This window comes from Protopterus annectens, chromosome 4.part1 (genome assembly GCF_019279795.1).
Source record: "Protopterus annectens isolate FY-2018-M chromosome 4.part1, PAN1.0, whole genome shotgun sequence".
NCBI classification, from domain to species: Eukaryota; Metazoa; Chordata; order Ceratodontiformes; family Protopteridae; genus Protopterus; species Protopterus annectens.
The window spans coordinates 187,685,907-187,708,832 of NC_056734.1; the positions used below are offsets into that span (position 1 = coordinate 187,685,907).

Genomic DNA, 22,926 nt, shown 5'->3' on the forward strand with positions numbered 1-22,926 from the left:
CTTACTCAAGATAACTACATGTTTGGGGATTACTGTAAATCTAAGTAACTGCCAGCCGACACCAGCACAGACAGTAGAGTTCATAGGTTGCCACCCAAAAGCAATGCTCCAAATTGCCAAACATCTGGAGTCAAGAGTTTTCTCTCTCCATCATCAAACTTCTGAGATAATTTCCTTTTCAAATCTACTTGTTGCGTCTTTCAGCTTTTCCTGGTTAGGAGTCGTCACAGGGGAACTCCAGTCCGCTAATGATTGGCAGTAGATTTTTACGTGCCGAGTTGCCGGCCCTGACGCACAACCTTCAGCGAAGGTATACCCATTCATGCATGTCTCCACACAGAAGACACTCTAGCTGAGAATCGAACAGGACAACGTCTTACTGTCAGGTGATAACGCTACCGCAGCACCACCACCGCAGTCATTTCCTTTTCAAATCTACTACAAAACTAAATCTCCATCTTCTGGGATCAGTGGCAGCTTTCATCACACTGGTACCTCAGGCGAGAGTTCTACAGTGGACCATGTCTATCCAATGGTCTATGACCATTACCCCTGTTTGACTTGCATCAGAATGCACAAATCACATTCTTTGGTAGTTGGCCTATCATCTAATTCCATGGAGTTCGAAGGAAAGATGCTTCAAGACATGTGATTGATGATAGTGGCTAAGCTTCATACCAGTGTACTAGAGATGAAGGTAGTCCTACTCACATTGCAGGCATTCCAGGTCTCCCTCCACAGAGAGATGATATACATTCAGATGAACAACATGGCAGCAGTCTGGTATATCAACAAGCAAGAAGGAACCTGTTCATTCCCATTATGCAGGGAAGCCACGTGGGTGTGGCAGTGGACAAAGTCTTCCCAGTGCTTTCTGGTGGCAGCACACACCCCAGGAAGTTCCACTGTCTTGACAGACTAACTGAGCAGTCTAACCTTTTGCCGTACAAGTAGTCCCTCAATCAGTCAGTGGCAGCTATGATTTTTAGTGTCTGGGACTGGGACTAGCCATGTTATGATCTCTTTGTGTCCCATCTGAACACCAAGTGCAGCAGTTACTTTACCATGATCCCTTCAGGAGGTCAACCACAGAGTGATGCTGTAGTCCACAATTGGCCCCCAGGTCTCCTTCTATAGAAAGCCACAAGGTGCAAGGCAACAATAATTCTTATCACCCCCTTCTGGCCTCAGCAGGTTCAGTTTCCCTTCCCCTGGCTTCATCTGAAACACCTTTCTTGACTGCTGAACTGTAAGATGTCCTGACTAAAATCACTGTATTCTAAACAGATGGGTTTTCTGCTCTGACGTCCAGCCAGGGTGCCAAAGCTTAATCCTTCCCAGGAGCATATGTCCTATGTAGGACTTCAGCCCACAGGAACTGAGATATGTAGATGGACATATGAACATTAATCCTCAAACTATCTTGCCACCAGCCTGAACACAGATCATAGACACATCAGCTAGGAGAGGTAAGTGTGAATGTTGTTGGCAAATTTACTATAATGATCTCCATACACAGTGTCTCTTCTTCCTCAGCTCAGAACATAACTGTAAAGCCTGTTCCATTTGTCAATCCTTTGTGCCCAAGACTTTGCGATCCCATTTGTCTTTGCTAAACACCTTCTTAGTGACCCATTAACTAAAGCATCTTGCCTTTCCAAGATGTTGAACCCTGCTACACTAGCTGTACCTCTACTTGATGAGAAAAAACTCCAGAGGTCCAGTGCGACTACAATGTACCCGTAGAGGTTATAGAACCCATGGTACATTGAACTTTACCGGAGACATCTTCTACTGCGACCCTGTTGGAAGCTGGTATGGTGTCAAGACGATTGCACATCCAAAGAGATTGTTGTGGTTACTGAGAAGGTGGAACCACAGATTTTAGTTAAGGAAGCAATTCCTGACAAACTGATTGAGGTACATCAGGGATCGGAACATCTGCTATTGATCCAAGTGGACACAATGCCCAAAGAAAAAGTGACGGAAGACTAAGCATTTTTCTCACTTCCTCCTTCTAGGGAGGAGGAGTGGAATCAATTTCTTTCAGGGCTTTTCCAAGGCCATTATGGCCCTTAAACCACATTCATCCATGTAAGAATTGATAGTACTGCACTGTATCTTAATTAGCTGGAAACACTGTATGCAATGAGACTGAGAAACAAAAGTCTTAAATTACCCAAGCTCGTGCTGAACAGGTGCCAGTCTCTCCTTTATGGATCAAGTCTTGTGCACTTTTCAGAATGAATTCTTCAAACACTGTCATTCATTTAATAAGGTTTTACTAGATGTTCACAATGTATTAATACTGTCTTCATTAACAGTACTGATAAACAATTCAAGTTGCACATCATATTCTGATTGTCCTGAACAATGTAAACTGACATGGTCTCTAGATGACCTGTTTTCTGTACTCAGGCTAGAGTGTTTGACATCTTTTCTGAAGCAACAGGTTGAAAGAACTTACCTTAACTGCACCGCTATCCTGAACACAACATATTATATCCTTTTTTTCCCAGTAATTTTTCTCTGTAGACTACATCCATACCCCTAACCTTAGTTCTCAGGCTACTTGTGCCTGGCCGTTAACTTATCTCTTGATTCTTTCCTTGAGAAAGGAACATAACAAGAACTGTCTGCAATCTACCCTTGAGAAATTCTTATTTCAGTCAGGTCAACATTTAGTGGAAGTTTCTTTGCTTCTGCTTTTCTAAAATGTATGCATAAATGAAACACCATTTCCTAGCCAGCAAGGTCAACATTCAGTGAAAGATTGTTTGTTTTTGCTTTTCTAAAATGTATGCATAAATGAAACACCATTTTTAGGCTTACTTTATTCTTGACTAATAACTACTGTATGATGAAAAACTCTGATATAACAACCCATCAGAAGGTTACTCTGGATTCTTCTTCCTGTCAAGTGTAAGTGGCCTCAGACTCTTACCATTCATTATCCTATGCTTCTCAAATTTACTCTCATGGTCAGTTTCCTTCAGATGATGAGGCTTCTATTTCACCTGATTTCACGTGTAAGAGGCATCCTTTGGTGAAGCCATTTTAAACATGATGAACCATTTTAATTGGGAGTCTAGGCAAATCACTGATGTCCAAAAGAGATACTTCAACCTGTTGGATGTGGGCACTCCTGCCCCTTCCCCAGTCTGTCCAGTTCTGGAGGCATTTTGTATGCTTTTGACTCCATCTTTTTAGCTCCTGACTCTCAACCTCCTGCTCCAGAGAGAGACTAGACAGATTCTGCAAGGTCCCAGAGAACCTTAAGTTCCTTTTAAGAATCCTTTAGCTGAAACCTCAGCTGTGTCCCTCTCTTTGGAGAAACCTTCTAAGTTACTTCCTAGTGCTAATGTCCTTCCTTCTGAGAAGAACAGCAAGTCCATAGATAGGTGGGAAAAAAAGGTTGTACACCTCTCCCACTCTGGCCTTCAGGGCTACAGACTATCGTTTCCAGATGACCAAATACTTGTTATTTATCCTTAACAGCAATGTAGTGATGAGTATGCAGGGCTCAGAATCCAATCAACAAATTTTATCCATGGTATGTCAGGCTTCTCAAGTGAGTAGACACAGCATATATTGCAGCTATGATACTGTTAAGGACTCCTCCAGAGCAGCTACTGCTGGGACAGTAGTTCACAGATGCACATGGTTATGCAACCAGCCCAAGTCAGAAGATTTCAAAGCTAAGCTCACTGATTCGTCCCTGGACAAAAATCTGTTATTTGGACCACAAACAGATAGCCTATTCTAAACCTGAAAGGGACCCCAGATTTGGGAGGCCTCCCCTCTCAGATAAGTCACTGTGATTATTTTCCAAACCCCCCACCCTCTCCCCCTCAGTCATACACTTCCCTTCTCAAAAAGACTCACTCAGTCAATCTCAAACTGGGAAAAAATACCACAGACAAGTGGGTACTATCCATCATAAAAAAGGGCTGAGCTATGTATGGGAAGGAACTTCCTTCCTTGTACATCCTTCCGCTTCCATCCCACAATCAGTTAAATGTTCTTCCTCCCATCATTCAAGAAATGCAGTCTCAAATCACAATAGAACCAGTGCCTCCTCAATACTGTGGGAAGGAGTTTTTACTCCAGTCTGTTTCTGGTTTCAAGAAATTGACAGTGGAGATCTATACTTTGTCACTCTGCTCAACACCTTCCTTGAAGTTCCAAATTTCAAAATGCTGTCCCTTAAGGCCCTGTTGTTTTTTATTCTCCTACAAGCATTTCTAGTCTCCCCGGTCTGAAGGATGCCTATCTACATATTCCCATAAGTCCCTCCACCCGGAAATTCCTGAGGTTCTTTACTGGCTCATCTCACTTTCAGCTTCCTGCTTTGCCTTTTGGGTTTTCTGCAGCCATCAGATTATTCACAAAGTGCCTTCCTCCTCTGATAGGCTTTTGCAGGTCTCATTGAATCCAGATATTTCCGTATCTAGACAATCTCATCTCAATTTCAGCTTCCTGCTTTGCCTTTTGGGTTTTCTGCAGCCCTCAGATTATTCACAAAGTGCCTTCCTCCTCTGATAGGCTTTTGCAGGTCTCATTGGATCCAGATATTTCCGTATCTAGACAATCTCATCTTACTTTCAGCTTCCTGCTTTGCCTTTTGGGTTTTCTGCAGCCCTCAGATTATTCACAAAGTGCCTTCCTCCTCTGATAGGCTTTTGCAGGTCTCATTGAATCCAGATATTTCTGTATGTAGACAATCTGCTTATCCAGGGCTCTTCACCTCCGATTTTATTATAACACCTCCAATTCACTCTCAACCTTCCTCTGCAGTTGGATTCACAGTTAGCTACAAAAAATCTTCTATCGATTCCACTCAAGACCTCATTTTTGTGGCCTGCAGATTTGACCCCAAAAGGATGCAGACCTTTTTGCCTGAGGAAAAGGTTCAAAACCTTACAATTTTCTTTCAGACCTTAACATTCTTCAAAGCCTGTTCAGCTAAGGAAATTCTCAGAGCATTAGAATTCATTGGCAGTAACTATTCCAATGCTATATTTTGCCAGGCCGCAAATGAGGAAAATCCAGTTGTACCTGAAAAATGTATGGCCCCGACACAGATATCTCTTATACCTTGTCTCACAAAGGAGATCCTGTGGTGGTTGACACAGGAAAACCTCATTCCGGGCCTACATTTCAAGACACAGACACCTCAGATGACACTTGGATGGCTTGAACTGGCATCTACGAGGTCCTGTGCCATAGGCAGTCCTGCCTCAGGAAAGAACACATCAGCCTAAAAGAGATGAGAATTCTCATTCAGTCTTTTCAAGTTTTCTCCCACCTCAGGAAACCAAGTCTTCTTTGAGTATTCACAGATAGCATTACAGTTATGTGGTACATACACAAGCAAGGAAGAACCAGGTCATACCAACTATGCAGGTTAGCTAACATTACCTTGGAACTTACTACTCAGAGGGACATGTCCCTTTGAGAAATATACATTCCATCTCTGGACGACATTCAGGCAGATTCACTAAGTAGGTCCATCTTCGACCCCGACACATGGACCTTCAACAGATAACCATGGATAAGACTCATCTGCTCTGTCCAAAGGAAACACAAACCAAGAAGAACAAATATAAGGTATCCAGACAACCACTCAGCAGGTACTCGTAACGACAGTTTACTGGATTCTCAATAAAACCACACTCAAAACACGATAGTCCACAGATTATCGCTTCCGACGGAATAACCAACTTCATCAGAATACACATAATACAACTCAAAGGATTTAAATACCCTCCCAAAAAGCAAAAACCCTGACATCACTTACTACTATTAGATCACTTCCTGTCAACTAACACATATTTAAAGGAAATAATATCTGACTTAAATTGCCAAGACATATGATAAAGTATACTCCCATATTGCAAATAAATATAAAAATGTAAACACACATACATGTCACCAATAAGTATAAAAGTATATAAATATATAACAAACAACTGTAGATAATATGATGCAAAAAGATGGGGCAATAAACCCGTGAAATGACAATAAAAACCTTTTAAATATTTTTTTAAATCTAAAGCAAAGCTCTTAGCTTCGACAAGGGCATAATACGTATATGCTCATTAATGCCAGGATATGAGCCTGCATTCAACTTAATTTGCCATTTCAACTCTAATATTTCTAAATAGTCATCCACTAGGCCATCCCGGGGTCCCAGGTCCGCATGATCAATGGCAAAAAACCCTAAAAAAATGCGTCCGATATTTGTCCACGTTTAAAAAGTGCATTGTTTTTATTTTTGCATTTAATATCATAGCAGTCCTCATATAATCTCTGCTTAAAGGCCCTTTTCAATTTGCCCACATAAAATATGTTGCGTAACCCTCACTTATACCACCCTTTTTGAAAAAAAAAAGTTTTTTACTGGAGTAGATTCGTCCAAAATTCTTAATAAATATATATTCACCCTCCATAACATATGGGCACTGCCCACACTTACTACATTTAAGGCATCCACCAGTTTTGTTCTCTTTCTTCTGTCTTTCCAAGAGTGCTTTAAAGCTATAATCTATTTTTATAGACAATCACTGCTTTATCTCCTACAATTTTAGAGACATCCTGGTCCAATAATATCACTGGCCAAAAATTAACCAATGTGTTTTTGATTTCATAAAAATCCAAGGTGAAGGTTAGGGTGCACGATCTTGAAAAAATATTGTTATTAGAATGTAATCTATCTCTGACCTTTCCATCATCAATACCACAACCACTGAATAAAATTTTTGCTATTAACCCATTCCATCTTTTGACAGTAACCTCATTTTCGATTTCTTTTAAAAAATTCATAGGGTAGCCCCTTCGTCCAAACATGTCAATAAATTTATCACATTCTGTTTGGAAGTCTCCTTCATCTGACACCATTCTAGCAATTCTGCTAAATTGTCCCTTAACTAGGGACTTTTTCTGATGAATCGGGTGCCAGCTCTCACAATGTAAAAATATATTTGAATACGTAGGTTTCCTGTACAGCTTAGATATAAAAGATTTACTCATATAATCCTTCACAGTAGTGAGATCTAAACAATTCAATCTCTCTATATCAGAATTCAGGGTAAATTCTAAAAAAAATCAGTGGTACTATTAAGGTATTCAAAAACCTCACGTAATTTATCCTCACCCCCTTTCCATAAAAGGACTATGTCATCCAAATATCGACCATATAGGACCCAATGGTCTTTGTAGCATGAATTCATAATGTATTCCTCCTCCCAGTGTGCTGAAACCACATTGGCTAACACAGGGGCAAAACATGCTCCCATGGCCACCCCTAAAGTTTGCTTAAAGAGGTGGCCATCAAAGCTTAAAAAGTTATTTTCCAAAACAAGTTATTCCGACGAAAGCGCTTAATCTTATAGACTCATCTGCCTTAGAGAGCAGCATTCAGCTCCCTCTCTTTTGCACTAGGACTCCTTGTCCTTTGGCATGGAGGAGAGATGCACTCTCTTTTCAATGGATAGGGAGATTCCTTTAAGGTTTCCTCCCATTTTCCTTAATACCAAAAGTTTTACTAAAAGATCCAAAAAGAAAAAAATCCTATTGATGACTCCCTTTTGTCCAGGACAGCAATGATTCCCCCTTGTCTGTCACAAGCCAGGGGCAATCAACACAAACTACCCCACAATGTGGACCTCATCAAATAACAGAATGGATCACTGTTTCATCTCAACCTGTCATCCCTCATCCTAAGCCTATGGATGATAGGATTCTGCTCCATTCCAGACAGCAGTTTTTTTGAGGATGTACTTTGGGTTCTCCATGAAGTAAGGACACCCCCAATTGAAAATCCTACATAGCCAAATGGAAGAGATTTTCTATATCATGTCATTTAAACAATCAGGTCTCCACAAAATGTTCTGGTTTTCTGTGCAGTCCACATGGAAGCTTCTACTCCCCCTTGTCTGTGTGCTCTCTGGCTTTAGAAACTTCTCCCGATGGGTTAAAGACGCTATGGTCATCCCCTGCCCAACAGACACACCCAGCAAAATACCTTGTGAAAGAGTCATAAATCTGCTTAGGTTACCTGCCTGAATCAGCTCCAAAACCAAACTAAAAACCACAGCTTTGTAGCTCAACTGTAGGTGTTCCTTTTGCTGTAATTTATCCACACTTTGAATGTGTTCTTAAGACTATCTGCTTTTTAAAAAGTGAACTGCTCCTTATTATTTAAAGTATTACTACAGGGCAGGTAAGCATACACGCAGGTTAGTTTTTCTGGCTGTAGTAAATTACTTTGGCCACCAGGAGGCAGCACATCAACAGTCTACCATATTCCTTGCTGTTTTAACTAACAATGGTACTAATAGCTTTTAGCTTGATGTTATTTTAACTTTCAATAGTTTCAGTATATGTAGGTTTAATGTTGCCAGCCACATTCTAGAGTGTTATTTAACCCCTAGTACATCTTCTGTACCCTTTGTCTCCTGTTTTTAAATTTATATCTGCAACATTTCCATCTCTGGCTTGCTCTTTTTTTACCTCTTCATCTCTGATTTTTACAGTTGCTTCCTTTCTGATTATTTTCAGTGCTGTTTCACACTGCTGACCTGGCCCTGTCAGTTACCGGTTCCAACCAGCTAGGCCACTGTGACATCTGTCTCCACTCTCTCTCCAACCACTCGCCCAGTTTCTTTCACTTTCTTTTCTTCCCAACCCCCCCCCCAGACTCTAACTTTCCCTTCTTTCCTGTGGCACCATCTTTACCTCTCTGAACCACTCTAATCCTTTCCCTATACCGCTGATCGAACGTCCCTTACCCCCCCTTGCATACTTTCCTCTGAACTTACCTTCCAGTCCACTGATTCTTGTTGTTCTTTGACCTTGATTCTTCCTTCCTACCCGCTCTGTTCACCCTGCTGGCTCACTCCGCTCCCCTACCCTTCCCCCAAATCCCACCTGCCCCAGTACCTCTATACTTCTACTTAGCTAGCCACTCCCACCTTGTCCACTATCCATTCCAAACTACCCATCATACCCCCAAAATCATCTCCCACAGTTCACCCATTAAAGTAAGCCTACCCTTCAAAGTTTGCTGCCAAACACTACTTATCCTGATAAACTACCAAACAATTAACCTAAACCATAATCTCTTAATCAAATAAACTAACTTCCCAACTTAACTCACCCCTTACTACTATCCTAATACCAACATCATGATCCTCAAGGCTCTATCCCTACTTACTCAAATAATACTTCTAATTACCTTAACTTACCTAAACTATATCACCCAACCTATCAATGCAAACCACTCCCCCCCATTTCACACCACTACCCCATCCTCTACAAAGTACACATTTACTGTTACCCTTATTTCTCCTAGTCTCTATCCCCTCAACACTAGCATGCTCTTCCCCTGTAGACTCCTACCCAACTCTAAAAACACTGTTCCCAACTACACTAGTGTAATGTCCACAAAACTCTCTACCTGTATACTATACCCCAAACAAACCAAATACCTCATCCATCATCATATCTCTATACTTCTCTCCGGGGATATCCACCCAAACCCAGGCCCCTCTACCACACTGAATCCAGCCCCCCAACCCCTCCCCAAGCAACAGGCAAACCCCTCTACTTCTCAGCTCTAAATGCTCAGAGCCTATGTAACAAAATTCCAAACCTTCATGCCTGGCTTCTACATAACCAGCCCAATATTCTTTCCATCTCAGAAACCTGGCTTAAGCCCCATGTAAAAGATGCTGAAATAACTCCTCCCAACTACCGCATGCTAAGGAATGACAGAACACAAAAAAAGGGGGGGGGTGTAGCACTCCTTTACTCAGCACCCCTCTTAGTCACCCTTATACCAAACTGTTTCCCAGATTTGACAAGGCAGAAATGATACCAGCCCTACTCTACCTAAACAAACATAAACTCATATTTGTTCTCTCCCTCTATATTCCCGGTGGAGACAATATCTCATCCCTTGAAGATATTCTCTCCTGGGTCTCCACCAACATTACTCATGAAACCATAATCCTGGGGGAAGTGAACATAAACTGGGCCACACTCCAATCTCCCACTAACTCACTCAGTATTAACTTATATAACTTTACACAACTAATCAATTCTACTTCCAGGCCTTCCAAGAACTCCATTACTGGAAGTACAATAGACTGGATTTTAGTATCCCATCCTCACTATATCCCTGATAGTGGTATTCTCCCAGACACACTAGCTGACCACTTCCCCACTTTTGTCCACCGTCTCTCCTCTTGCATAATCACACCTATATTTCCACTCACTGCCTATAGAACTTTAATTCTGAAACATTCTCAAATGCATTAAAAGGCACAAACTGGAACCCATTAAAGACTCTTCCCCTAGATAATGCTCTCTCCTACTTTAACTGTACTTTCACAAACCTGCTCAACTCCTTTGCCCCTCTAAAAACAAAATGTACAAAAAGTAACCCTGTACTCTGGTTAATCAAAAGCACCTTAGCTACTATGCAACTCTGTGTCAAAGCCTGGACACGTTACCATAAAAGTAAAACCACTATCACCCTTAATGAATATAAAACACTACAAAATAAAGTCAAAAAACTTATTACCTCAGACCGCAAAGTCTGTTTCTCCACTCTCCAAACCAACCACAACACCAATCCGAAACTATTTTGGAAAGGAATCTCATATCTCCTCAACCCAGGAAAAAAAAGAAAACCCTTGCCCTAACCCAGATGCCTCTGACATGGACCTAGCCACCCAATTTAACTCTTTCTTCATAGAGTCCGTAATCCTCAGCCTGCACCCATCCCTTCCTCCCCTAGCATCCCTTGCCCCCAGCCTCCACCCTTCTCTATCAATCCCATCTCTCTATATCCACCATTAAAAAGCTTCTCCTAAAATTAAAACCTGGTTCCAATGCCCTTGATGAAATTCGCGGCTACTTCCTAAAAGTAGCTGAAGAAGCCATTACTCTCCCTATCAGCATACTAATTAATTTGTCTGTCTCAGAAAGCCAGGTCTCCCAGCTCTGGAAGAAAGCCTTTATTATCCCTCTACATAAAGGAGGCAATAATAATGACATTACAAACTTCCACCCTATTGCTATCTTATCCCCTATTTCTAAGCTTCTTGAAAAATGTATCCACCAACAACTTATATCATCAACAGCCAGCTTCTTATCCCCACACAGCATGGATTCAGACCAGGTCATAGCACCTCCACTGCCCTCCTCTCCTTCCTTGAAACAATTAAAGCCCGTGATTCCGGCCATTTCATGTCCACCCTTCTCCTCAACCTCTCCAAGGCATTTGACACTTATTTCCCACAACCTGCTTCTTAATAAACTCTCCAAACTAAACCTATCCCCTTCCTGTACCAAATGGTTCTTCATCTACCTCACAACCAGGCAACAAGCAGTCAATTGGAATAAAGCCACTTCACCCTTCCTTAATACTCCCACAGGTGTCCCCCAAGGATCCATTTTTGGCCCTCTACTATTCAATATATTCATTAATGACTTCTACCAAGCCATTCCAAACTCCAGGCTCATCCAGTATGCCGATTCTACCATTATCTGCTCCTCCCCTTCTATCCCCACTCAAACTAAGCTTACCCAAAGTGCCTTCTCCTCTACTGAGCAGTGTATGCTAGACAACCATCTGGCTCATAATGCAACCAAAACTAAACTTATGTGATTCACCGCCTCCAACACCTCCTCCCTAGATAAACAGTCATTCATAATCACCAGCAAAAACAGTACTCCCCTAGAAATAGTCTCTGACCCTAAACTACTAGGAGTGCTCATAGATGATCTACTAAAATTTGACAAACATTTACAAGTAAATATAAAAAAAAAAAAAACACAAAAAAACTTGATATGCTATACTGCCATAATCGTTATATCTCTCCTTCCACTAGGCTCATACTAGCCAGTACTTATCTCATCCCTCCTATCTGGTGTATCTGTCCTCATCAACCTGCAATCCTCCCTCAAAACAAAACTCTCTTTTTATAACAAGGTATCAAAATTTGCGGCAGTTCATAGAGCCATTTTTCACCATTGTAATTCTCTTCACCAACTAAACTGGCTTGAGCTACCTAACCTCCTCACTTATACCCAACTCATCCAAGCACACAAACTCATTTACAACCCCTCTCTTTGTCCCTCTCTAGCCACTAACTTTGAAATGCATGAACCAGAACGACTTCTAAGATCTAATTCCCAAAAACTAATTAAATTGCACAAACCCACACATCCAGCTGGGAATCACTTAATGTCCTCCTCTCTTGCACACCTCTGGAATTCTCTTCCATATCCTATCTGCATCACCAGCAGTCTCTCCTCATTTAAAACCTTCCTGCACTCACACCTAACTTCACAATGGAAGTGCACCTGTTCCCATCCTACCTAATCCTTCTAATACCACTTCCTACTCTGCTAGAACTAAATGCTCCATCAGTGCCTCCTGTAATTCCACAGCTCTATTGAACTATTTGACCAACTACTTAACAGTTACCCTATGCTGCTACTTTTGTTTAAGAAAAACGTGTTTTTTTATTGCTGTTTAATGAACTGTACTGATGTAGTCTATCATTGTTAACATTTTCTTATAATATTTACTTTGTATTCCTTTGAGATAAACTGTAATGTATATGTGCAAAGTGTACTATGCATTTGTATTTTTCTGGCAAACAAACTGAAAATAAATAAAAATCAGAGGTTTATCTTGTCTTATCTTATCTGTGTGAGTTAATTAAAACAGGATTGGCATATTTTTCTGTCAAAGCCCACCTGTCAGCCATGTCAGCATGTCTGCCTTTCAACATGCCTTTTATGTCCAGGATTGAGGTGAGTTAACCCTTCTATGGAAACCTGTGCTCTTTCCTTGGGACCTCAAATTCTTGCTAGAAGAACTCAGTCTGCCTCCTTTTCAGCCACCCGCTTCTTCTACTTTTAAATTCTGCACCTGGAAAACTATTCCGTTGCTGGCCCTCACAAGTACTAATGTATGAATCTTTGAACTACAGGCACTCATGGCTGTTTCAGCTTTCCTTATTTTTCAAAAAGGGCAGAGTGACCCTGAGGGTTAACCCGTCTTTCATTCCTAAAGTGGTTAACAAGATGTCTCCCAACCAGGTTGTCAATCTGCCCACTTTCTTTCACAACCCACAGAACAGAGGTGAAAGACTCCTACATTCAGTGGTGGCTGGTGACTTCAAATCAAAGGGGGGCTGCAGGATACCGCTGAATGGGTGGGGCAATTGTGTGGTGGTGTGGCCAGCTGGAAAGGGGTGGAGCTATACTAAAAAACACAAAAACTGGGACTTTAAATATGCTGCCCTGGGTGCCACTGCCAAACCGTCATTATGAGAGTCCAATCAAGTCAAAATGAATTGTAGAAAAAAAAATATTTTAATGCATTGGCTACATGACAGCTTACTTGACATCTAGATGGAAACAAAAAGGTTGCGAGGCATGAAACAATAAATTACTGTTTAAATACATTACTGGAATGCCTGTCAAAATCAAGTATAAAAAAAGCAGCACTCAACTCAAACCAATTCTCCTTGCACTGCAGTTCTAATTATAATTTATATTCAGCTTTATAAAAGTACCAAGTAACAGGCTGAAAGTAGCAATACCCCCACTTGTAAAAATGTTTCTTATCCAAAAAAGACCTGCTGCCTGACAACAATTATCTACTTGTTTCATATGGAAAACATGATCAAAGTAAAAAATGCATAGCAGACAAGAAACAAACTCAAGATAACTTGCTTAAAGGATTACTGCACAGGTTGTGGACCACACACATGATAGATTGGCATTCCGTTTAGTTTATGGGTAAAGCCTGCAAAGATGACTGCAAGTCTCCAGCAAATGTAATGAGCTTCTAAAAATACTGTAACCCTGTCCTTTATTACAAATACTGTCATATGCTTTTGAATACCTAAGGCTTATATGCTATCTAGTTATGTACATATTCTCTGCATGGCAACAACAAAAAGGCTTTCAATGTTGGTAATTCTTTAACAGTATGCTTATTAAAGCTTACTTGCATCTTACAGTCTCAGACAAGCTTACCTAATGGTCATTAAAGCATTGCTACTTAAACACAGAGCAACAGGCACTGCAACGGCTTGCATTTTCTGAATAACAAAAATCATAAATCAACAGTATAAAAATATGACAGAAAATCAGAACATTCTGCAAAATCAAGGACAGATGAAAAGCCACTGTAGTACTTGTGTCTACCTTGGATGGCGGATACTCTGCACACTTACACTGCATAACTGCTCCTTGCCTTGCTTAGACACATCCAGAGTCGCTATGTGTGGGAGTGGGGTCCAACAAGTATGTCACAATTTGAAATGTCTCTGGCTGATGGTGATGGCCCTGACACATTTGTCATACCGCTCAGTCTCAGAGCAAGAAATCTGGACAAAGCCATAAACAGAAGTGGGACAAAGGCCCAAAAATAAGGACAATTTTTAAATATTGCTCTTATAAACTTAGAAAGATAATAGAATAGTAGGTCTTGCATTAGTATGAATTTTCTGAAGGGTATGAACTCTGAAACGCAAATGTCTGTCATTATTTTCTAAATTCAGTCTTTAATGATTTGCCACTATTTTGCCAGAAAACCACAATTTTATGAAAAACGGACCAAAAATGTGATGCAAAAATATAAAATAGCCACACAATACAGCTGGGAACCTGTCAAAGAAGGGACAATTTTTTAATATTAGGACTGTTAACTTGAGCAGCTGACAAACTAAGAGAATCTACATGCATTTCTGAAATTAAAGGTAATTTGTAACTCTGATCATTATAATTATTTATTATTTGTAAACCCTCCACATTTTCTTCCAAATTTGCCATTTTGTGGAGGTATTGTTAGTGGGGGAGAGCAACATTTTGAGCCAAAATCAGGGACAGTTGAGAGGTTTGGATAGACCTAATTCTATAAAGTGATTTATTTGCGCATATCTCTCATCCTCTTAATGTAGGAAAACTGGACAAGGCCAAACATATTGGGGAAACATACAAACAGTACTAAAATTGCTCTTGTATAAGGTTAGTTGACAGAACAGCAGGTGTTGCTTTAGCATGCATTTTTCTGAAGAGTACGAAGTCTGAAACTCAATGTCTGTCATTATTTAGTGACTTCATTCCTAAATGGTTTGCCAGAAAACCACAAATTTTATGAGGAACAAACCAAAAATAAGAAGCAAAAATGTCTTCATTCTGCAAAAATCTGGACATTTAAGAGGTATAGTTCAGCTGAGGCTGTCTCAGTTTGCCTCCCTTCCCCCTTCACAAAATCATGGTTGAATGGGGCCTCCCCCTTGCAGCTAATCCAGTGTCCCATTACTTAGCTATTTTACCCCATTTACCATAAACATTGTAATGTGCAGGGTCTATATTACAAAGTCGAACTCACAGGAGTTCAAACATTGTAATATCAAACCATACAGTTCAAACCCCAATAATAACGAAAATACAGAACAGCGATTTTTTTCCCAGGGAAAAAAATCGCTGTTCGTGACAAAGAAAAAAAAACGTACACTTTAAACTTAAACTACACTTCGCCCCCCCCCCCTACTTAAATATACCACCTCCGAGATTGCACCACAGTGGAGGAAATAGAAAAGCCCCCAAAATGGCCCACTGATTATTTTCCTTGGGGAAAAAAATCGGTGTGCCATGGCTTTGCTATTTTCATATTTTAGACATTTGGGTTCGATATTACAAAATTCAAACTCTTGTCAGTTTGATGTTGTAATCTACAATTATTTGGATTTCATTTAAAAGTTTTATTTTACATTTTGCAGCACAAACACTAATAGACATCTGCTAAGCAAAGCAATGCAGTCTCGCAATGAAAATAGACTTAGCATTAAAACATCTCTGCCCTTGAAACTCAAATTCATTGAAACCCACATTCAAAAAAATACATCTGTCCAGTGGCAGATAGATTAACTTTGGGCTGTTTTCAACTTATAGGCCCCTTGCACAGGAAATATACATGTGTTCTTTGATACACCTTCTTGACTGTATTAAATTGTATTCCTTGTATAATACAGTACAGCTGTTAGACACATTTTAAATTTATTGTTTTGAACATTTTTCCAGTAAACAATGAAACAAAATCCATGCACCAGTAATGAGAAAAACTGCCCAGTTCAGACCATTTTCGTCATAAAAGTCTACTCAAACTTCTACAGTCCACCAGTATCAGTAAATATGCACAGTCTCTGCAGAAGTAAAGTAATCTAAATAATTCCACATTAAAGAGATTTGTAACTAATGAAGAGGTTGCTGCTAGCAAACAACGTTATATTTCATTGTTTCATGTACAAATAAAGTGCCTGTTGCCATTGAGGAATGAATTGCCTATGTTGCATTAAAAAAAGATAAGCTAGTAATATTGCAATAGGGAATGGATGGCAAACTGATAACAGGTTCATCGCTACTAGGTATCTCCACCAAAGAGGACATTCTCAGGACTGCAGCATCCACCCCCTTTAAATGTAAAACACAGTACAGTATCAGCAATGTATCTATATACTGTGGGAGTAGAACCCACAGCCTTCTTCATCAAAAGCAAGTACACTACCTGTTGTGCTATTAACAGTACAAGCAAACTCAGCATATGCCGCATCAAACTTCTCTTCAAGTTCTCAGTGCCTTGTAAAATCCACTCGACACTCAACTGTCTGTATCTCTCAACTTTGACACACAATAAATCTGGAAGAAACCAAAATTTATTTGGGGGGTACAAAAGCCCATAAACTAGGGACACATTTTAAACATTGCTTGTATAATCTTGGAAAGTTGTTAGAATAAAATGCTGTGTTACCACCATGCATTTCACTGCCAAGTCTTGAACCTTGGACCCTGTGCACTACAGTCAGAGCAGCATACCACTATGCCAAATCAGCTGTTTCTTAAACAGCTGGTAGACTGAAACTTAAATGGCTATCATAGTGGATTCAGTTCTCACTATAGCTCTCAACCTCTTAGCACAAAACACCTAGACAAAGCCAATAATGGAGGAATACAGCTCCCAAACATATTCACTGAATTCAGTTCTCACCATAGCTCTCAACGTCTTAGCACAATAAACCTGGACAAAGCCAGTAATGGGGAAATACAGCCCCAAAAACAGGAACAATTTTCAAATATTGATCTTATAAACAGAAAATTGCTAGAATAAAAGGTTTTGTGTTAACATATACTTTCTGAAGAATAAGAAGTCTGAAATTCAAATGCCTATGTAGTGAATTCAAAATCCAGAAAACCACAAATTTTACAAGAACAAAGATATGAGGCAAAAATTTCACAAGTGGTGGTGGGTAGGGAATTCAAGTTCTTACTACCTGCTCCCAAGGTACAGGGTTTGAGTCTAGCCGCCATGTATATTTCATGAGTTCTCTCTAGCCACCAGGTAAATTTAACTGGGACATTACACGCACACATACACACTACCTGCTCCATTTCTGCAAAGTTAGTTTCCTTCCTGCAGTTAAAATCCAAGTTTGTTTGTCCATTCCTGTGGTAAAAAGTCCATGAGAGGAAGCTGCTACCCACCCTGCAGACATTGCAGTCCAATCCCCTTCCAGTCTATGCAGTTGTAACTGAATAGACTTCTGTTGAATGCTGTCATCCTAATCCAGACTGTCTCACCAGCAGTCCGGATTCTGTGTGCATGTTCCTGGTTCACGAGCAGTTCGGATATCGGAAATGCTGCGAGTGTGCATGTGTGAAGTTCCAGGGCTTGTGTTTCTTTTTTACTTTTCATTTTTTACAGCTGGAGGGGCTGCAGTCCTGCAGCCAAATAGCACGAGCTGCCCCTTGCCTACATTTCCTAGATGTGCACAGACAGCTGAGATTTTATTTGGACAAGATTAAGTGTATTCATAATTAAGAACAACTGTTTTTTTGGACTCCAGACTGGGCCAGTATCTAACCAAACCAATACAAGCTGAAATTCTAAATAAATTTCCTTTTGTTACTTACACCATGGCAAATCCCTGCCCTGCTGTCCACTGGCCCACAACACCAGACCACTGACTGCTTCTAGTGTCTTCTGTTCCTCCTTGAGCCAGCAGCTTCAGCAGACCTAAAACTTCTGTCTTGGAAATCTATTTTCCTAGTGGGCGTCACGTCCGGTAGGAGAATCTCTGACTTACAGGCTTGATCTTGCAAACCTGTGTACTTGATTTGTCATAAGGGTGGAGAATTCCTTTGGAGCAATCCACACTTCCTTCCTAATGTGGCTTTGGAAGGAAATCAAAGATCAAATTGAGTCAGTGCTTTTCTAAAGTTACATTGTTCAGGTGGCTGCGATAAAGAAAAGGGATTGGCCACACCCCACAAATTCAAGGCTCATTCACCTAGAGCAGTGGGAACCTCAACTGCTTACTTTGCTAAAATGCCTGCAGATGAGATGTGTGTGGTAACTACTTGGTCTACGGTTCACAGCTTTATCTGTCATTATAAGCTGGATGTGCAGTCTAGATCCCTTGCATCTTTTGGTTCCACTGTTCATAGGAATTTCCTTCCATGATACCACCGGCGTTTTTAATAGCTGTGGAATCTGTCCCATCTGTTGAGTCAGATGAAAAAGACAACATCAGATACAAAAGTTATGTATTTACCATAACACTAGATCCATGTTATCTTCTTTCGTCTGTCTCCACCTTCCCTTCCTCCCTCCCCTTACCTAAATTGTCATTTACTGGCTCTCAATTTGATTGGATGGACATCTCCAGGGCCCTGTCACCTCTTCAGCTTTGAGTTGACATCTCGCCATTCTCATTGATAGGCTGTTCAAAAATGTTTGTGCTTTTTAGATAATGTGTCCGGTACAAGTGGTCAAACTCAATCTGAGATATTTTATGGAATTATGTTTAGGGGAGGAGCCTGAAACCTGGATCCAAGAGCTTGAAAAAAAGATGTCAAGGTTGGATCTGATCAGATCTGATAATGCCATCCATTAAGCTAGGTGGAAGAAGATTACATCGATCCAGCATTATGGTGAGTACATACCTTTTCTTTTGTTAGAAGTGACCTAATTAAATATTGTCTTGAAATTGTCTTTCATGGATGTAGTGAGGCTATAAAGGCTTCTGTGTTAATATTTGTGATGACTATATCACCTGCTTAAAGCAGAATGGTTATCTAAGCTAGTTCACATGGTAAACCACTGATGAAAAGTAAAAACAGGATAGGGTCCAGCACATATCCTTGATGGATACTTTTTGAAGACTTTTATGTTTCAGTTTGGATACTTAATAAAGTTATTCTGAAGGATCTATTACTAAGATGATCCTTGAACAACTAAAATGCCTCTAAGGAGATATCATGGTTATCCAGTTTCTGTAGAAGCAAATTATGCTTAGCCATTTCATAGCTCCTTTTTAGGTCCAAAAATATAGCCCCTGTCAAAATACCATTATCCATATAGTTTTAAATCTGGTTTATAAGGGAAAAGATGTCTGTGCATTTACTATAGCTAGGTATGAAATATAGACTATCACTCTGTATAATGTATTCTAGCATGACTCTAAATGATTATTCCTAGTATTTTGAACAGAGAGAAGCAGTTAGTAATGTATACTTTGAAAGGAATTTTTGCAAGTAAAATAATTACTGCATGTTTGAAGCTGTGTGGTATTGACATCGAGGTAAGCATAAGGTTGTAAGTGCATGTTATGGGTTTACAAGCTACGTGTAAAGAGAATGTGCATTGGTGTGTTTCTAATTTTTGTGTTAATCACAGGAAGCTACTGTTACAAAGGGTGTAGAAAGACGCAAGTCACCATATGAGGAGCAGCTGGAGCAGCAACGTCTTTTATCCCAGAAGGCTGAGGAAGCCCGGAGACTGAGAGAAGCTGCCCTTCACCAGCAGAGATTGCAAGAACAGTTTCAAAGACAAAAACAGGCTGAAGAAAATGAAGTGAAGATGCAACACGAGGTTAAGCATGAGGAGGAGCCATTCCATCAGGATAATTTTAGGTATGTGTGTTTCAGCTTGTTATTGTGCTAAATAAACACAAGCCATGGGTTCTTTTGTAGTCACAGAGGTAACATGTCATTGGCTAGACTCTTAACTTACATAAACAAGCAAAGTTTCATCATATATGTAACGAGTGGTATCAGATGCTTTTGAAAAGTGGTAGGGGTGTCATCGGGCTATTTGGTTACTTAGTTATTTAGTATGCTGGATTTCCAGTCACGGCTCAGTCAAGACAAAACCCAGAACCTGCTTCCATTTCACTTTCTTCACCACTGTGAGATCAGGGTCTTCTTTTGGTGTGTCTGCATGAGTGAGCGTGTGTGTGTGTGTGTGTGTGTGTGTGTGTGTGTGTGTGTGTTAGTGAGTAATGTGATTGCCTAGCATTTTAATGGTAACGATCTGTTAAGTCATCAAATATTCTTTCCTTGCATTAATTACATTTTGTCTGAGCCATATAGTAGTTTACAGAAACACTGATGTCCATATTCTTAGTGGAATCCTATATTCTTGGTTCTTTCTTTCTTCTTCAGAATATCTCCCCTCTCCAATACCAGCAGACACAGTCATTGACAAAATAGGGGCATTGTTTTCTTTTCTGCTGACAGTATCATTTCTAACATTGCAGAAGTAGTCTAAACATTATTTAATCTGTCTTTAAAAAAATAAAACATTGACTTCCTTTACAAGTGTAATGTCATCCAAAAGCAGTTTTAACACTGTTTTTATGATGTTTTAATACATGAAGGATGACAGCTGTTTGTAGTTAAGTACAAATTAGTGAAAGTAGGCTTTCTGTAAATTGTGGATGCAAAGCACATGTGGACATGATCTTTCAACAGTCTGGTTTCCAGAAGTTCTGTTTCCATGTAAAACTACTCAGCCAGCAGTTTCAGAAAGTTAGTTGTTTTGTTGCATAGGGAGATGAAGTTCCAAAATCATGGAGAATATTTAAATGTTACTCTAGTTAAATTAACAAGTTAATAGCATAACAGGTTTTGCTTCAACATGCACTTTGTATGAAATTCTGTCTGGCATTATACTGAGCGACTGTAAACATTGATGATACACCAGAAAATCAAAAAAATTTACAAGGGATAGGTGAAAAGTATGAGTCAAAATTGGGGAAAGTCTGCAAAACTCTGGACAGTTGAGAGGTATGAGTTTGTCACTTGCCCAGACTCGCACAGTAGGCAAATGGAGGTGGAAGGAATTGGATACCATCATAGCCAGCCTTAGGCATAGGCCAAGTAGGTGTCCACTTAGGGTGCTCCTCTAGCAGAGGCACTTTCCAGTTATCTGGATGGTGTAAGTAGACCAGGATGGGGGCACAGGGTAATATTTGGGGTGGGGGGGGGCTGTGAAGACCTTTTGCCTAAGGCACTAGTTGACCAATGGCCAGTCCTGGACACTGTATCATTGACAACAGGAAGCAACTCAATAATACTTCAGAGCCTTAATCCTATGTGCTTAACTGCCAGATTAGGTAGTTTTTGGGTTCTTTTAAGCATATCAGTCAAAGTTGTTTTAATGCATTTTCCAGAAAAAAAATGAGTGATTGTGGATTGTACTTATGACAGTGACTCTTTCAAATCACACACAAGTAAATTCATTTCCAGTTTATACTTCTGTTGTGATTCTTTTGTCTGCCTTTGTTTTGGTCTCAAAGTTTATCTGTTTTACGATTTACCTGACTTTTGGCTATTTTGCTATTCATTCGGTCTTGCATCTTGATTTAAAGAAGTCCTGATAGGCAACTAATGTATGGAAATGAATAAAATAAATCTAGCACTAACATTTTTCAGTTATGAGTTGCTAACTTGGTTCATAGTGGATCCCTAGGGGAGCCCAGAAATCTAGAACTGTTATGTTACATTAACTGGATTGACCCTGCTGGAAAGAGCCTATGTATATCCTTAGAACATCTGTTTTAAGTCAGTTAGCAGAGGAGCGTTTAACACGAGAAGGTACATTCTTGTTATACTTCTACAAGTTAGAGGCAAGCATAGTAAACCACATTAAGATACATTTTAAGTACTAGAGGTGTGTGTGTGTATATATATATATATATATATATATATATATATATATATATATATATGAAGCATATTAAAACAAGTAAGTAGAACTGGTAAAACAGGTAAGTAACAAGGCTTTTAAGTCACTATAAAAAAGTATATTTATTTATTTAATTATTTATTAACATTTGTTAACCGAGTTTGTCCAACTGGGCTTGTGGCCCATGTTCAGTGGAGACCGGAGGAGAAAAGCTCCAGTAGTACATTTTTAAACAAGTACAATTTTAAACAATATTGATATAATAGCAGTTATAGCAAAAAGATTCACATATGTTGGGTTACATGCATAAAGTTAAGTTGCATTAAAAAGAAGCTTAGTAACATAATTTTACATTGATATAGTTCAATAGGTCAACAATAAAATGTTTTTATTTGTATAACATTATACAAATGCATACAAGACACATTGGAGAGAGAGGTGTAATGAGGTACTAAGTTTGGACCTTTCGAGGGTACATAAAGGTAAGGAAGACTAGGTAGGGTCATGGCAAGGGCAGGTCCTGGAATTGAGAAAATAAGCTTTTAGTCCATTTTTAAAGTGTGCATTGAATTTTGCTGTGTATGGGTACTAAGAATGATTAGATTCAGTGACTACAGCACTTCTAGTTTACAAGCCACTGTCCTGAAAAGTCTGATGCCATACTTTATTGATGCATTTCAAAAGTGTCCATTTCTTACCTATATGGAAGTAGAAACTCAGGTGACTGTGGCACTAACAGTTGCTGCTTCCTGTTTATGCAGCTTGCATGCCTAACAATACACCGAGTATTTATTTTGGCACGTATAGGTTATTAGAGTTCAGTGTTGTTAAGTGAAGTAGTAATTTTTTACATCAAGTATATATTT

At 39.8% G+C, this 22,926-nt stretch overlaps 1 protein-coding gene across 3 annotated transcripts in view; it reads left to right on the forward strand.

Annotated features, from left to right (window-relative positions):
• The window catches only part of GOLIM4 (golgi integral membrane protein 4), a 2,181,480-nt gene that overhangs the window by 1,674,716 nt on the left and 483,838 nt on the right, over positions 1-22,926 (forward strand). For all 3 annotated transcript variants that reach the window (XM_044070089.1, XM_044070090.1, XM_044070091.1), the window contains one exon: positions 19,769-20,004. In XM_044070089.1, coding sequence (XP_043926024.1) covers positions 19,769-20,004 — 236 coding nt within the window. The remainder of the gene's footprint in view (positions 1-19,768; positions 20,005-22,926) is intronic.